General features: G+C 44.4%; 3 protein-coding genes across 5 annotated transcripts in view; 2 read left to right on the forward strand and 1 right to left on the reverse strand.

Annotated features, from left to right (window-relative positions):
• Positions 1 to 401: 401 nt before the first annotated feature.
• ANKRD45 (ankyrin repeat domain 45) lies at positions 402 to 12055 on the reverse strand. The gene is made up of 6 exons (XM_070396482.1): positions 12007 to 12055; positions 10292 to 10697; positions 9715 to 9885; positions 3473 to 3567; positions 1394 to 1532; positions 402 to 1155 (listed from the first exon to the last, which is right to left on the reverse strand). Exons 2-6 carry the CDS (start codon positions 10680 to 10682, stop codon positions 1124 to 1126), a joined length of 828 nt encoding a protein of 275 aa, XP_070252583.1. The 5' UTR covers positions 10683 to 10697; positions 12007 to 12055; the 3' UTR covers positions 402 to 1123.
• Positions 5583 to 7340, forward strand: TEX50 (testis expressed 50). Its single transcript, XM_070397160.1, has 2 exons — positions 5583 to 5918; positions 6829 to 7340. Exons 1-2 carry the CDS (start codon positions 5595 to 5597, stop codon positions 7084 to 7086), a joined length of 582 nt encoding a protein of 193 aa, XP_070253261.1. The 5' UTR covers positions 5583 to 5594; the 3' UTR covers positions 7087 to 7340.
• Positions 12056 to 15149: 3094 nt separating the features above from the next.
• KLHL20 (kelch like family member 20) overlaps positions 15150 to 16096 on the forward strand; it is a 32888-nt gene continuing 31941 nt past the window's right edge. For all 3 annotated transcript variants that reach the window (XM_070396141.1, XM_070396143.1, XM_070396142.1), the window contains exon 1: positions 15150 to 15218. The gene's annotated coding sequence lies outside the window, so the exon portion shown is untranslated. The remainder of the gene's footprint in view (positions 15219 to 16096) is intronic.

Below are 16096 nucleotides of genomic sequence, written 5' to 3' on the forward strand. Positions count from 1 at the left end.
TCTTTCACCCTAACCGGTTTGGCTTTGTGGATAGAGCGTCGGCCTGCGGACTTAGGGGTCCCGGGTTCAATTCCGGTCAAGGGCATGTACCTTGATTGTGGGCACATCCCCAGTGGGGGGTGTACAGGAGGCAGCTGATCGATGTTTCTCTCTCATCGGTGTTTCTAACTCTTTATCTCTCTCCCTTCCTCTCTGTAAAAAATCAATAAAATATATTTAAAAAATATTTTCTTTCGTAAAAGTTTTCCAGAAAGTCATGGAGTAGTAGATCAGGGGCTTTCGGATAAACTAGGAAAAAAAAATTCCAAATATTCTAAATCACTAATATGAAACCAACTATGATATTTAAAATCTAGAAAATGTAAAACAAAACAGAAGGTAAATTGACGTGGAGTCCAGGTATAATAGCTGCATTGCCAATCCTACAGAATAGAAGACATCTAAATATAAAACTAAACAGATTTGTGCTTATTAATTCAAAGACAGAATGGGGCTAAAGACAAATAAGAAGGTGTATTAAGAGACTATATCCCACCTTACAGGTAAATCTTAATTTGAACATAAAAAGTAATAGTTGTATGAGCTGAGGATCCTGATCCAAACTCCTTTTAATAGTTCCTTGCTCCAGAATGACATCCCATAACTTCCTTTTGAGAGAGGGAGACATCCCATAACTTCCTTTTGAGAGAGGGAGAAAAAAATTGCCTCTGGAAATAGCCACTAGGTCTTCTCTTAAAAGAATTCTTTAACTGAACGGAAACTTCCTGCCTCATTACACAGAAGGTTATCAGATTCTCTAACCAGCTTTTAAAGCTTCCCTATGGTTTGTGTGAGTGACTCACACCCAAGAGCTCTCCGGAAGGAGCAGGTGGAGCTCACAGGGGCTTGCACCCAGGGGAGCAGTCAAGGTCAGAGTCCGGACGTGAGCACGCTGACGAGGGTAAAACAGAACAGGGGTGGTCCCATTTCACACTTAAACATTTTTATAAAACCCCACATCTATGTTCTCAACCTCAGTTGTCATGAATAGGTGTGACTTTACAAATGCTAGAAGAAAATGTGGCTTTTTATAACGTGTCTGTTCAGTAGAAGGCATGGTTTTGGCTTCTTTGCTGAGCAAGGCTTAGGCTACAGATTTGGGACTTCTCACTTGACCTGAAAGGAAGCAGATTTTTAAAGGTCCGTTTAATCAGTTTGCAATATAAAACACAAAAGAAGACAGTTTTTAAAATTTCTATTAAATTTATTGGGGTGACACTCGTTAATGAAACTGTATAGGTTTTGAGTGTACAATGCTGTAATACATCATCTGTACGTTGTATTTGTTGACCCACAGTCAAGTCTCCTGTCACCATATTTCTGACATTCAAACCACTTTTTATCCCAACCTTACGTGGTGTGGCCATTTTTGTGAAGATAGGAGTCACAATATCTTCCAATTGTTGTTTCTGCTCAAAAATCTCATTGATCGAAGCTTCCAATTGGGTTTCCAGCCACTCACTTCTTATACGGCATGCAGTGAGGATGTTATTCTAGAGACAGACCCAGAAAATGTACTTATTTATTGAAAAATAAAACTCTGTATCTCTCTATACCAGCACTGCCTACCAGAACGTTCTGTGATCATCTGTGTCTGCATTGCCCAATACAGCCACATGTGTAACATACATGGCCACTGAGTACTGAAAAAGTGGTGGCTACTTCATGACTCTAGCCTGTGAGCTTAATCTTGCCTTTGCTTTGTTGGTTTCATAAGAGATCTTGTAAAGTGCTTTATAAACCACGAGTGAAATGTGTAACTTAATCAGGTTCCCAGACTTGGAGACCTCTATGCTTTAGCAATCTCTCACTCTTTTCATCAGAAAGTCACAAGAAAGTTCTCAGAACATCCTGCAGAGAAATGCAGGAAACAAAACCAAAACACATTCCTGACACCCTGAGTATATCGTGTGTGTGTGTGTGTGTGTGTGTCCCCAAAGCAGTACACTAGTCCACATGCAGCACTCAGTATGCAGCCAATATGGCACGCTATCTTTATAGCTATGCATCTTTTATACCATTATGTAAACTGTGACACATTAATAAACGTATGTAGTGGATATGTTCATATACACCAAAATACATGATGCAGATCTGGTTTGAAGCAAAGTAATGAGTATCGGTGGACCTCTCCAAACAATAGAAGATGCAGACAGACACCTCCAGGACTATTAACCCTGCTTCTGTGCCCCTCCTGACCCACCCCCCCCCACCCCCCCCATCCACATCCAAGAGGCTTATACCTTTACTTTCCTTTTAAAATAGTTTTACCCCATATGTTGGCATCCCTAACAATATAGCTTGATATTGCTTGCTTTTGAGCTTTGTAAGAATCTATGTAGTCTTTGGTACATTTTTTTTCACTCAGTTCTAAGATTCATTCATGTTGTTGGGTGAGATATTTAGTACATCTCTATGTCACTCTTTAATATGATTTCATTACTTTTTTTTTTCTCAAAAGCTTTATTATTTCGTTTGGTCCAATGCATGGGAGAGGGCTTCAGGGTAGTTAAAAGAATGGCCAGTAGTTTCGGGGAGAGGCTCAGGTAAAAGCCAGACCCCAGGGGAGGCAGAGGGGCCCCTCACAGGCCTCCGGGCTCTATAGGCTCCTAGTCGTGATGGAGGCTGAGCCTTTCCTAGAGCCACTTCCCCGCCCAGCCTGGGCCGCAGCCTGCGGAGGGAGCCAGGTGTGGCCCGTCTTCTTGATGAGCTTCCCCTCCTCACCCGGAAGTGGCTCTGCAGGAAGTCAGAGCTGACCGTCTGCGGGGGGCAGAACCAGGGCCTGCAGGTCCACAGGGGCCTGGTCAGGTTCCTCCCCGAGGCCAGGGCGGTCTCCACTCATCTGGGGAGGCCTCAGCGTGTCCTGGGAGAGAGTGCGGCCACCACGCTGGGTTTGCAACTTTAAGAGACGCTCAGAGCCCTCGAGCTTCATCTCTGCCATCTCGCCCAGAGAGAGGTGGGTGTGGGGCGGCCCGCAGAGGCAGGGGGACCAGGCAGTTGACCTCAGCCTCCACGTCGGTGGGATAATTCTGACGGATCTGGGAGCTCATGGTTGTTCGGCGATAAGGGGTTAAGGTAGAAAAGAAGCCGGTGTGTTGGCTGGTCCCCGGGGTGGTGCTGACGGTGGTGACTGGATAAGACGCAGGAGGGTGGCCGGAGGCTGCGAGAAGGGGCGTCCCTGGGTCTGTTCTGTCCAAACACTTTTGAAGCAAGAGACAGATCCGGGACTGCCGAGGGCACTGCCTTTCATTACTTTGTATTAGTTCATCTCTTATCAGTCATTAAGAAAGAAAGGAAAGAAGGGGAGGAGGGAAGGAAAATGGAAGAAGAGAGCAGTAAGGACCGCCACCTACCTTTGGAACTTTAGCACAAAATTAAAGCTACAAGGCAAAAATCTCAGACTTCAGAACAAGCAATGATCACAATGTAGTACCTTGTCTTCTTTGAAGAGTCTCCCTGGTCCCTTTTCTGATTCTGTAAGAGTGGCAGAGACCTTTGCGATATATCTTTTCAGAGCCAGCCTTGCAGCTGAAAGAATAGGCAGAAAGATGTACACAAATAAGACAAAGACCAAAAAATGTGCTCAACTGTTTGTAATGGACTGTTACATACCCAGAGCTTGAAAGGGACTGTGTGGAGGAGATTTTTGTTTGTTTGTTTTTATTGAATTTCAAGAAAGATAACAACTCAACCAGCACAGCATTTGGGGCCCTCTGGCCTTCCAAAAGTCACAGCTATCCCACATGCAAATTAAATTACATTTACCCCATCCCCGCATCCAAAAGTGTCAACCCATTACAGCATCAATTAATGTCCTAATGTTCATTGAAAATATCATCAGCTCACACATCTCAAATCTCATCATCTAAATCATCTAGACCAGGGGTTCTCAACCTGTGGGTCGCGACCCCTTTAGGGGTCGAATGACCCTTTCACAGGGATCACCTAAGGCCATTGGAAAACACATATATAATTACATATTGTTTTTGTGATTAATCACTATGCTTTAATTATGTTCAATTTGTAACAATGAAATTGGGGGTCACCACAACATGAGCAACTGTATTAAAGGGTCGCAACATTAGGAAGGTTGAGAACCGCTGATCTAAACCTGGGTGAGACTTCGGTATGACCCTTCCTCCCTGGGGTAGAATTCCTCTCCATCTGGAGACCCATGAAACTAGAAAACACGTTCTGTACTCCCCAAATACAGGGATGGGACAGGCACCGAGTAACAGTTGTAGACACTGCCATTCGAAACGGGAGAAAATAGAAGAAAAAAAGGAGTCACTCGTCCCTAGTAATTTCAAAATCCCACGTGGCAAACTCTTATGCGTCAAGGCCTGGGAATAACCCTCTGCAGAGCAAGGCTCCCCCCTCGGCCGGCAGCTCCAGCAGAGCCATCCTTCCCTCTTCATGACCCGTGGCACGCTTTTGCAGCTGAATAGTTTCATCGGTCAGTTCCAGCGTGTAGACTTTGGGGGACCTGGCAACCTTTTTCCATTTTGTTCTTTCTTCGTCCCTTTGTCCAAACTGGCAGTGTGTCTGCTGGTATAACATCCACAAAATCCTTGAGTCTCCCTGCATGTCACAGAGTCATTCCATTAGACTAGAGGCTCTGCCACGGGTCCTCCTGGACAATCTCATTTCTGGCCTGACTTCTGCTGAGAGGGCTGCGGGGACCCGTATGTGTGAGCTCTCAGCACCAGCAAAACACGGGGTGGCCACACCCCTGGCTTTCCCTCCAGAGCACACCTTCCTGACAGTGAATCTCCTCGTGTTAGCAGTTTTGCGATCCCTCTAGGCTGAGAGGTTCCCAAACATCAAGTCCTGTTTTCCTTTCCATAGCAGGTTCTCTCCTCAATTTATCTTACTCCTCTCACATTTTACTAGGAGCAACAGAAAGAAACCAGGTCCTGTCTTCAACACTTGGCTTCGAAATCCCTTCAGCTAAATGTCCACATTCACTTCTAATTCAGCTAAGCTTTCTGCCATGCCAAATTCCCCAGCCCTCACCCACTACCTGTGGGCATAGGTTAAAAGGTATAGGTACTTTTTTGCTTAATTTGAAAGGAAGAATATTTCCGAGTGAAAAACAGAAGCGATTGTAGGTTGTGTAAAATGGCATAGCTACGGATAATTTTAAAGCAGATATAAAACAGCCATACTTGAGAAGGGTTGGAAGGGATATAGGTAAATTGTTTCCATGAAACTCCATTAATATGATTATAGTTTTAATTAATTAGCTAGCAAGACATTAGTAAAGTCTTCATTTTTCATAAAATTGAAGTAGCTTAAATAATTCTAGTATAAAACAAGAAAAAGTATCCCCACGTAACTGGCTAAGTAACACCTTTTAGTTCCAATGTGGTTAAGATGTCACTGACTCTGTCCATGAATCACTTACTGATGATGTCACAATGATCAGCAGTGTTTATTTTCCCAAGTAGAAAGACTACCTTCCGTGTTCTTATTAACTAGTACTCAGGTCACCCCTGCTCTGTCTCTGACCAGAGTTTTGGCCACAGATTTTTTTTTTATCCCAATTGAGAAAGATGTCCATTCAAGAACTACCCCTAATGTTTCTTCTGTTGTGTGCCTGCTTATTGAAGGAAAATTCCTGCATTTGTGATGGAACTATCTGGGCTAAGGTTGGATGGGAGATATTTCCTGAAGAAATGCTTTATCTAAAAGTTGAACCTTCTCCATCTCACTGTCTACCTTACCCTATGGACAAACTATGGTGCAATTTTATTAATATGGATGTAATTGCGAGTCTTGTATATCTCATATGTATTTTAGGACAAGCTATCTCTCTAATCCTGCTTGCTTTATCTGTGCATTACCTGTGGATGAAGTGGAAGAGACACAAGAAAGAGGTAAGTTAGTGATGCAAATAGTAGTAGTCATAGGATATCAGAGTTTAAAAGAGAAGATTACCAGCTTCTTTGAAGGAAAGTACGACATCTTTTTCCTTTTTGCAATCTCCCGAAGCCCCTGCCATTCACCCCCAGCATCTAGCACAGTGTCTGGCATATAGTAGGTGCTCAACAAATCAGTATTAAATTAGAAGGTCCTTAAAATAACCTAGCACAATCCCTCCCTTTCAAGTTACAAAATGCATCAAGAAAGTAATGAGCTACAATGAGTAGAATGTGCAGGAAATGAAGTTACCTGTCTGGGCCCAGAGGTAAGTCATTTGATCCTTCTCAGCTGCCTCACCAATAAAATGAAAGATGTGAAATAAGATATCTGTTAGATTCCTTCCAGATCTATCTAAGAAGGCTAAGTATGTAAAAGTTGGCATGTATTTTTTAAATGGACTGTAAACTAATGTCTAAAGTTTGGGTAACTTTCTGGGAAATGGCGCTCTTTAACTAATTTCCCACTTTGCCAATGACTCCATATTTTGAGGCAATCTTAAAAGCTCATTGACTTTTACAATAAACATATTGCTATAAAATGACCCTGATGTTATTGCATTATACTTTGAAGCTGTTTAGTAAAGGGAAATATTTTGCTAATATTCAAATAGCTTCTCCCAGCAGAATGCTCTAACCATAGAAAGCACTTTTTAAATGTTTGTTGATGATGATAATGATTATTATCATCTTTCACAGGGGCATACACAAAAATGCATTTCTTCTGCCCTCGGACCTGTTTTCTGTAATGACCTTTCTTTCATATAAATCAGTAAGGTGTGGTGTTTCAGTACAGCTATCCAGAAAATTTAATTTGAACTACAGCAAGAAAACAACCTATAATTTCATTCGCTTTTCCCCCTGTTAGCTGAAAAAACAAGCCTCCATAGACACAGTTGGTAATGAACCGGAAAGCCAGTCCATCAATGACATAGACACACTACTCTTCAAACTGTTGGCCACGACATCCATGATGAGTGAGTACCTGGACCGGAAGGCCCAGCGTCCTTCGTTTAAGAAATTCAAGCACGGAAAGCTCAAGTACAAGAACCGAGGAGGAACCAGAGAACACCAAAAACATGTGAATGTGGTTCTGTCCAAAATGGAGACCACGCAAAGCGCCTAGAAGAGAACTCGTATAAGGTTCAAAATGGTTCTCCGTGAGCCTTTCTCATTTTTTTTGCCACATTCTTTACCGAAATTTTGCAAAGAAGTCCAAGTTAAAGAAATTTCTATTCAGCTGAAAAGGCATCCGTACTTTCTAACATACTGGGGAAAAGATGGCCCACAGTCACTACTGCAGATTTAAGTATTTTCTTTTTAAATGCATCACATTACAAATCATTAATCGATCTTTAAATTAGAATCTTTAGTGTTTTAACAAATCTCCAATTTAAATAATATTTGTGACTTTTCTTGCTTTCCTGAGCAAATGTTATGGCCACAAGAAAACTTAATTTCTCATCTCAGATGCCCTTTGCTAGAATAGTATGCAAGTATCAAGTAACAGATTAATTTTTTTAATATTATTTTTTCCATTTTTAGTATAATAAATGATGAATTGAGTATCAACACTTTTTTAAATTTCTGAGTTTTGTTGTTCGGCTATCTCAATTTTTTAACAATATGGTTACCATATCTTCCAACAAATACTGGGAGACTGATCTGAGACTAGGATAGAAAGTTTGATTAAAAACATGAAAAATCCCAGAAATATATGCAAGATCTAAGGCTGGGTAGAGGGGACTTCAGGAGGGGGGAGTAGGGAGGACATCTGTAATATTGTCTACAATAACATTTAAAAAACAATCCTTGGCCCTAGCTGATTTGGCTCAGTGGATAGAGCATCAGCCTGGGGACTGAAGGGTCCCGGGTTCAATTCCAGTCAAGGGCACACGCCCAGGTTACAGGCTCAATCCTCAGTAGGGGGCGTGCAGGAGGCAGCCAATCAATGATTCTCTCTCATCAATGATGTTTCTAGCTCTCTCACCCTCTCCCTTCCTCTCTGAAATCAATAAAATATATATTTAGAAAAAAAATAATCCTTGAAATAGAAATAGTCTTTACAAAGTAATAGAAAGCAATAGTGTCCATCTTAGGTTATTGTGGATTAAAAGTTAATTTATAGCCCAGCGGCATGGCTCAGTAGTTGAGCCTCGACCTGTGAATCAGGAGGTCACTGTTCAATTCCCGGTCAGAGCACATGCCTAGGTTGTGGACTCGATCCCCAGTGTGGTGCATGCAAAAAGCATCTGATCAATGTTTCTCTCTCTCATCATTAATGTTTTTCTCTCTCTCTCCCTCTCCCTTCCTCTCTGAAATCAATAAAAATACCTTTTAAAGTTTATTTATGGTTCTACTTTCCAGACTCTCCTCCTTCTTTCCATGCTTCCTTAGCACAACCCTACCCACATTTCCACAGATGTTTGTTCCATGCCTTTGGAGTTCTGAACTATCAACTAATTCCCGCACAGAGAAAGCTGATATATTTTTCTTTTAAGGAGGACTCTTGAACACTTAAAAAGTGTCCAAACCTTGAAAACCCAAAGATATTTCTAACAGTGGAATTTTAGCAGTATGGAGAGGGCTCTCTGGGGTAGGGAGTCCTCAAACCCTTAAACCTCTCCAGATGCCTCCTACTCTAATCGCTAGAACAGGGAATGGAAGTGGCTTATACACTTGGAAGTCTGAATTAGACAAACATGAAATGTTGAATAGTTTGTGTCTCTGACATTTCAGAGCTACGTGCACTTGAAGCCACAGTTCTTACAATTCTATCACTGGTCTGGAAACAGAATAAGAGTTGATAGTATTAGCACCTTTTTTATCTTCATCACTAGGAAATGTTAGGTATCATTCCCCTGAGAATGTAAGGACCCAAACAAAACAGATGGATATTAGGGACAGGAAAACAATAAAACTCCGCACTCATAAGCCTCAAACTGTTTCTTTTCAGAAAAGTAACAGCAAAATCTGTCCCTGGATTGTGTTTCTTAAGTGCTGTGGGTCATTCTTCAAAAATGGGTGGAGTGTTGTTGTGTTTGGTTTTTTTTGGGGGGGTGAGGGGTGTCCAAGGTCACATAGGTTTCAAGTGGAGATACCCCTATGTAAACTCAAGCAATCTGAGGCAAGAGCCCATGTACTTATGCTTTTATTACTGTGCAGCTTACCTGTGCAAACTAGGACTTGCGTTCCAGTAAAGCAATCTTGTCACTGTCCTTCAAACAGGCCACTTTCACTCCCAGCTCTTAGAGTTAGCTCATGCCCGTTTCCTTCCATTGTATTTTCATATCCCACCCATTCTTCAAGGCCCAGCTCAACGCCAACATGCTCTGACTTCATGACCTCTGTCCACTTCAAAGCAGGTATGATGATATGCTCTGCTAGTTTTAACCCTTCATCATAGTCTCGCTGATCTTATTACTGATATGTACCTACCGTTTATCACCCACCCCCAACAAATGTCCACAGGGCAGGAACAACCAATTGTACCCACAACAATGCTCAGTGAGCATTTATTAAATGCTTGCTAAAAGCATGAGTGCAAATTACTACATAAAATGAATGCCATGAACTTGGTATTTACTAATTTTTTAACCGATGTTTGTATGCATGCAAATCTCTAAGCTAGATTCTACAGGGCTGTGGAAATGACATATACAAAATATTAGTATGGCTTTTTGACCTTTGATGGAAGCACAGCATACATACAAATGAACCAGTCAGCTTACTGATACCTTGTGGGTGTCCTTACCTGCCCAGTCCAGGAATTCAACGCACTCGGTCTGGGAATACCGAGCAGCAACGTCTCGAGCTAGCTCTTGCCGGAAGTTCAGAGCTTCTATATCAACATCCAGTTCCACCACAAGCACTTTCAATGTTTCCAGACGACCCCAGGCGGCAGCACAGTGTAAGGGTGTATAACCTGACAAACAGCATGAAGACGGTCAGGCCAAATGGACTACACTCTTTAAGATCGTCATTGCAATAATATTATTGAGCAGTTACTGTTTACAACTTACTATGTACCAAGGACTGTGATATTTATAATTATCTTGATTGTTACACCCTATGAGGAAAATACGATATTAGCCCCATTTTGCAGATGAAAAAAAAGAGACACAAAATGATTGGGTAACTTGCCCAAGTCACACAGCAAATAGTGAAGTCTGTGTTCTTAACTACTGTGCTGTACCGCATCAGTGCGTATACACACACGTACATTATCTATGTGTGTATACATTATATATGCAAAATATAAAGCAGGCACATCCTATTTATCCACCGTTAGGTAGTCATAAGTAATACTGGTGAGAGAAAAGGCAAAATACCTCTGGCTGTGTTGTCATTCAGATCCGCGCCATATTTTGCCAAAACTCTAATCACTTCACTCTGCCCAGCCATGCAAGCTGCATACAACAAATTTCTTCCAACAATGTCTTTTTCCAAGAGGAGCTGTATAGCCTGGTCATAGAGAGGGTTCTCTGGATCCTCAAAAATCTTCTGCAAACCTTCTACATCCCCTGTGAGAACAGGTTGTAAGAGAGGATTAAGAAGGCCTGTCTTTTCCTCCTCCTCCTCTTCCTCTTCCTCCTCCTCGTCTCCTTCCTCCTCCTCCTCCTCCTCTTCTTCTTCTCCTTCTTCAACTTCTTCTTCTTCTTGCTGTGAGAAAGGTTCTGATTTTTCTGAACTCTCTGAGCCTTGGGGTTCTTCTAGATCCATTAACTCCAAAAATACCTGAAACAAAAAAAAAGTAATAAAAATCTACTCAGACAAATTGGTATTTATTGATTGATTCAGTCAGTCCACTGACAATATAGATGGGATGAAAATTCTTAACTGGCTTCAAAGAGTGATTAAATTACAGTGATACTCCATGGGGTAGGCAGCTCTGACATGGCTCCCAAAGCCCCTCACCCCCACCCTGGTATTCACACCTTTGTGTAATTCTCTCCTCGTAAAGAAGGCAGGATATAGTGATTTTATTCTAATGTGATGGGATGTCACTTCCATAATTCACTTACAACAGACAAGGGCATGTACTTTGGTTGCGGGTACATCCCCAGCAGAGGGTGTGCAGAAGGCAGCTGATGGATGTTTCTCTCTCATCAATGTTTCTAAATCTCTATCCCTCTCCCTTCCTCTCTGTAAAAAATCAATAGAATATATTTTTTTAAAAAAAGAAAGAGAGACATGGGCAATCTGTAGCCAAGAGCCAGTAAGGAACCGAGGCCCTCAGTCTAACAGCCCAGAGGAATTAAACTCACCAACAACCCCTGAGTGAAGGTGGAAGTGGATCTGCCGCTGTGGAACTTTGAGGTAACTGTGGCCTCAGGCAACACGCGATTGTGAAATGAGAACAGCACTGCTCTGCCTTGCTGACCAAGTGTGGAGAACAGCCCATGACTTTTCCTTTGAACTCTCGAGTGTGAACTCTTTTGAGGCTGCTAAGGCACTAACAATAGGAAACCACATAGGTCATGGGCCTTGCCCCATTGGCCTTTACCGTCCAGTGGGGAAGACTCGGTAAATCAGCAACGACCGAGATATGGGACAGAACGGAGATTAGCAAAGCGTGTTTGAGAGTAGAGAATGGACATCTCAAGTAGACTCAGAGTTAGCAGGTCCGGGAAAGGCTTTCCAGAAGAGGTGACCCTTCAGGACTGAAGAGTAGGCGTCTTAAAAGGAGGAGAAAGGGACAACCGGGTCACAGGAGGAGCATAAACAGCGAGGAGGCAGTCAAGGCAGCCTGAGGTCGTAGTGGAGGAATAGCGCTCAAGGGTCTTTTAAACCAACTGGATTTTTTACATTGTAGTCCCATGTCCCGGCTCTGGAAGGTCCCCAGGGCTAAGCAAAGGGGAGGCCTGAGGAAGAGGATAGGTGGCGGCAGCCCTGCCAAGGGGGCACCAGAGTTCGCCTTTCGGCCTGAATCCCGCAGGCACCTCCCGGATCCCCGAAGCGGGATCCGCTCCTCAAAGTTCCCTCCCCGCCCACCCCACCCGCCCGAGCTGCCCGGCTGGAAGATAGCCATTCCCGACACGCCCACCTGGGCCCTCGGCGTCCGGACCCAGCACTCTCAGCTCCCGGGATCCCCGGCTTCCGCGGTTACCATGGCGACGACTCACCCCGACGCTAACGCAGTACACACGGGTCAAAATGTCAGGTGCGAGGATGCGTCCGGAAGACGCAGAGGGACGATTAAAATCTTTTTTTTTTTCTTTTTAAATATATTTTATTGACTTTTTACAGAGAGGAAGGGAGAGAGATAGAGAGTTAGAAACATCGATGAGAGAGAAACATCGATCAGCTGCCTCCTGCACATCTCCTACTGGGGATGTGCCCGCAACCAATGTACATGCCCTTGACCGGAATTGAACCTGGGACCCTTGAGTCCGCAGGCCGACGCTCTATCCATTGAGCCAAACCGGTTTCGGCAAATCTTAATGATTAACATCGCTGTGTTCGGAAGGTGGTGTGCGGGGGTTTTTCTTTATTTTGTAAGATTTCTGTAATACGGTCTATATTTGTTTTACAACAACAACAAAATAAAATTTGAAAGTAAGGTGTGCCCATTGGTAGCTTATCTTTGGCCTTTAAATGGAAGAGTGTTCCAGAAATATGAAGATGCCATCTGAAAACGACGAAAGACAGTAATTATAATGGGCAGCTTAATTTTCTAGTCTATGGGAGATCTTTCACCTATGGCTATAGTCATGGTCACCAAGTGGCATTTCCTGAGACCTCCCAAGTGCCAGCTATGGCAAGAGTGGAAGGAACTTGGAAACTTTCTCTCTCTTGATTCAGTTATTTAAGATCCAAAACAGAGGATTTTTAAAAGGGGAGTGGGGTGGGCAATGGGATGGGGTATCAAAAGAATGTGCCTTCTGGTCCCTCGCATGGATTCTAACTGCCTTCTGGGTTTTCCAGGCTTGCATTGTATATCCACTCTAGCTTGCTCACTTTTTTTTTTTTTTAACCTTTTAATCCCTTGTTCCACTGCCTTGCGTGGTAATCCTGGCATCGTGACCTCATGTAGTATGGGCCGTCACTCTCCATGCTTAGGAAGCCATTCTAGCGGCATGTTTGTACTATCTCCTGAGACCTTTGCCATGGTGGTTAGATCCCCTATCCCAGGAGAGTGCTTTCAAATTAAGTCTCCCCTGTTCAACTTTGTATTCTGTCCCCTTGTTCCAGCACCTTCAGAAGTCAGTCCTGTGTGTACTCCGCCAGATGTCTCCATCCCATTGTTAAGGTTCCACTCTTTCCCAACTAGTACCCTGTCCTGGGCATAGCAGACTTGCCAATATTGAGAGTTTAATCTTCTTTGAGGCTCTGCTACTCTCATGATTAAGCCCTGGACCTGGTCCTCAGCTTACAGAAGAGGAGAGCCCCTGTATTTGTTACCTAGGAAATCCTTTGGCTTTCCTGCTTAGCGTTTGTTTGTTTGTTTTTAAATATATTGTTTATTGATTTTTTACAGAGAGGAGAGGGGTAGAGAGTTAGAAACATCGATGAGAGAGAAACATCGATCAGCTGCCTCCTGCACACCCCCTACTAGGGATGTGCCTGCAACCAAGGTACATGCCCTTGACCGGAATCAAACTCCGGACCCTTCAGTCCTCAGGCCCACACTCTATCCACTGAGCCAAACCAGTCAGGCCGCTTAGCGTTTAATAGCCAATTTATCAATCTGTTTCATTAAACAGCATCACGTGAGCTTAGCAACAGGCCACCCCTATTTCTTCTATATATCTCTTTGCCTGATACATTGCACCCACTAGAACAGTGGTTCTCAACCTTGGCTGCACATTAGAATCACCTGGGAATCTTTTTAAAATCCTGATTTCTGGGCCTCATCCTCCGGAAATTCTGTTTCTTTGTTACTAATGCTGTGGCCCCACCCCATAACAAAGAAACAGAATTTCCGGAGGATGAGGCCCAGAAATCAGGATTTTAAAAAGATTCCCAGGTGATTCTAATGTGCAGCCAAGGTTGATAACCACTGCACTAGAATGTTTCCTCCCATCAGAATATACAGTTTGCTGACGGCAGAGCACCAAGAAATTGGACCAAAATCACAAAGCTAGTCAGTCACAGGACTAGGATTTAAACCTATGGGTGTCTAGACCTAAAGGCCATGCATTCTCCACTACAAGCTAACTAGCAAAAGGTATTCTTTCTCTTTCAGAACCAAGTGGACAAACCTTCGAAGATCCCGAGTGAAGAACCGTTAAAGGAAAATCTGGTTAATTTGTGCTTAACCTGTATATTTATTAGGAAACCACCAAGTGTTTCACTGATATTACTGAAATTGTATCCCCCCTACCCTACCACTTATTTTTTTTTCTAAATATATAGTAAAACTCACGTGGCTATGTGCTGTGGAAAAATCAGGCAAATAACAAATTTAAAAGTTCCCCCCACCCCAGAAGTGTTCTGTTAGTGTCTGGTGGTTAATATTAAGTGAAAGGGCAAGTTGACATATAGCCTTAAAATCCTGGATAAAACTCTGGTATTTTGAAAGTTAAAGTGTGGGAAATCTCCGCGGTGGAGTCCATTTCTGACTTGGCTGTGTGTCCTCAGCAGTTTGCACATAGTATGGGCCTAATAGATATTTGTTGACCCCATCTGTGCATGCATCCATCTATGTGCCTACAGGAGACTCACCTGCTACAAATAAATCAAAATTCCTAGCTTTCTGTGACTAGGCTCGTCTTTCTATTGCCTTCAGCTGGGGAAAACAAGGGAGCGATGTGGAGGTCACAGCCAAAGACCTTTATGCATTTATGCATAACCGGAGGACACAGACTATAGGGTGGTGAAGGCCTGGGGCGAAGGGGTGAGGGGGAATGGGGGCGGGCTGGAAGGGGACTATGGGGGGGAAAGGGGGCCATATGTAATACCTTCAACAATAAAGATTTTTATTTTTTTAAAGGAGGCTTCAGTATTCAAATACTGCCAGTTCGGCGGTGAACTCGCAAAGTAGTCATTTTTGGGATAGAAAGAACTGAGTGCAAGGAGAACGGCTATTTCCGGAGCCGCGCCGGAACCTCTTGGCAGAATAAGTGAGTTCCAGGGGGAACTATTTAAGATCAGGACCGCTTCCTGCTGCTGAACGGAGCGAGGGACGGGGAGGAAGCAGCTCGAGGAGTGGCATCCTGCCGGCGCTAGCGGCTGCAGAGGCGGAGGCGGAGAGGAGGCGGCGGGCGGACCAGGCGGGGGAGGCTGCGGCAAAGGGACAGGAAAGTGTCCGAGCCGGTGAGTAAGCCGCCTGAGAGCAGGGACCGTGGAGAGCGCCCCGGGCTCGCTTTGCACATCTGTGCTTCCAAGTTGCCGAGTCTCCGGGTCGGGTAAGGGCCGAGCTTCGCCCGCCGCCTGTCACTCGGCGCCGAGAAGGGGCTGTTGGGGCGCTGGGGCTGGGCCTCGTGGGGCACCAGCCTGCACTCCAGCCTGCTGGCCGCCCCACCCCGGAGCCCGGGAGGCGCTGGGCTGTCCTGTCCCGCCTGGGGGTCGGGGCTTGTCTGCACAGCTTCCCCAGACAAGGGCTGGGACGAGGGAGAAGCGCCCCATGTAACCCTGGGGACCTAGCGAGATTGTGCCGAGTGGGCGGTGGACATGGTTTCGGGACAGGGAAGGGCTGGTGAAGAGAATGTGAACCCGGAGCGTTCGCGTCTCTGTACCGTTAAAGCTGCCCGGCTGTCGGAAGCGGCGTTTTTGTTTTTAAAGGCAAAATGCCTCCCCTGCCGCTGTCGCTTCCAGACAGGCTCATTGCTTTCAGGTCCGTTGTTGAACCGGCCGCTCCCTATTCGTGTGTGAGTTAGAGCCGCCGTGGGCACCCGGGGGGCGCGCTGAGGTCAGACGGGACGCCTCCGAGCGCCGTTTGAAGGGAGACGGACCTGGCGGTCGCGACTGGTTAGCGCGCGTTCCCTCGCCTTCACTTAAAACCGTTTCAGGTGAAGGATAGTCATCTGCAGCGGTTCTCAACCTGTGGGTCGCGACCCCTTTAGGGATCGAACGACCCTTTCACAGGGGTCGCCTAAGACCATCGGAAAACACATATATAATTACATATTGTTTTGTGATTAACCACTATGCTTTAATTATGTTCAATTTGTAACAATGAAATCGGGGGTCAC

Source organism: Myotis yumanensis, unplaced genomic scaffold, assembly GCF_028538775.1.
Source record: "Myotis yumanensis isolate MYYU_CA2020_CCGP unplaced genomic scaffold, mMyoYum1.0.hap1 SCAF_17, whole genome shotgun sequence".
Lineage (NCBI taxonomy): Eukaryota > Metazoa > Chordata > Mammalia > Chiroptera > Vespertilionidae > Myotis > Myotis yumanensis.

Bases quoted from the DNA above. Each gene is read 5' to 3' on its own strand.
- TEX50 (XM_070397160.1), top strand. From the start codon at position 5,595: ATGTCCATTCAAGAACTACCCCTAATGTTTCTTCTGTTGTGTGCCTGC. The intron at 5,919-6,828 runs GTAAGTTAGTGA...TCCCCCTGTTAG, and splicing joins GGAAGAGACACAAGAAAGAG to CTGAAAAAACAAGCCTCCAT.
- ANKRD45 (XM_070396482.1), bottom strand. From the start codon at position 10,682: ATGGATCTAGAAGAACCCCAAGGCTCAGAGAGTTCAGAAAAATCAGAA. The intron at 3,568-9,714 runs GTAAGGACACCC...CTATTCTTTCAG, and splicing joins TGAATTCCTGGACTGGGCAG to CTGCAAGGCTGGCTCTGAAA. The intron at 1,156-1,393 runs GTAAGGTTGGGA...GCTTCCTTTCAG, and splicing joins CACAAAAATGGCCACACCAC to GTCAAGTGAGAAGTCCCAAA.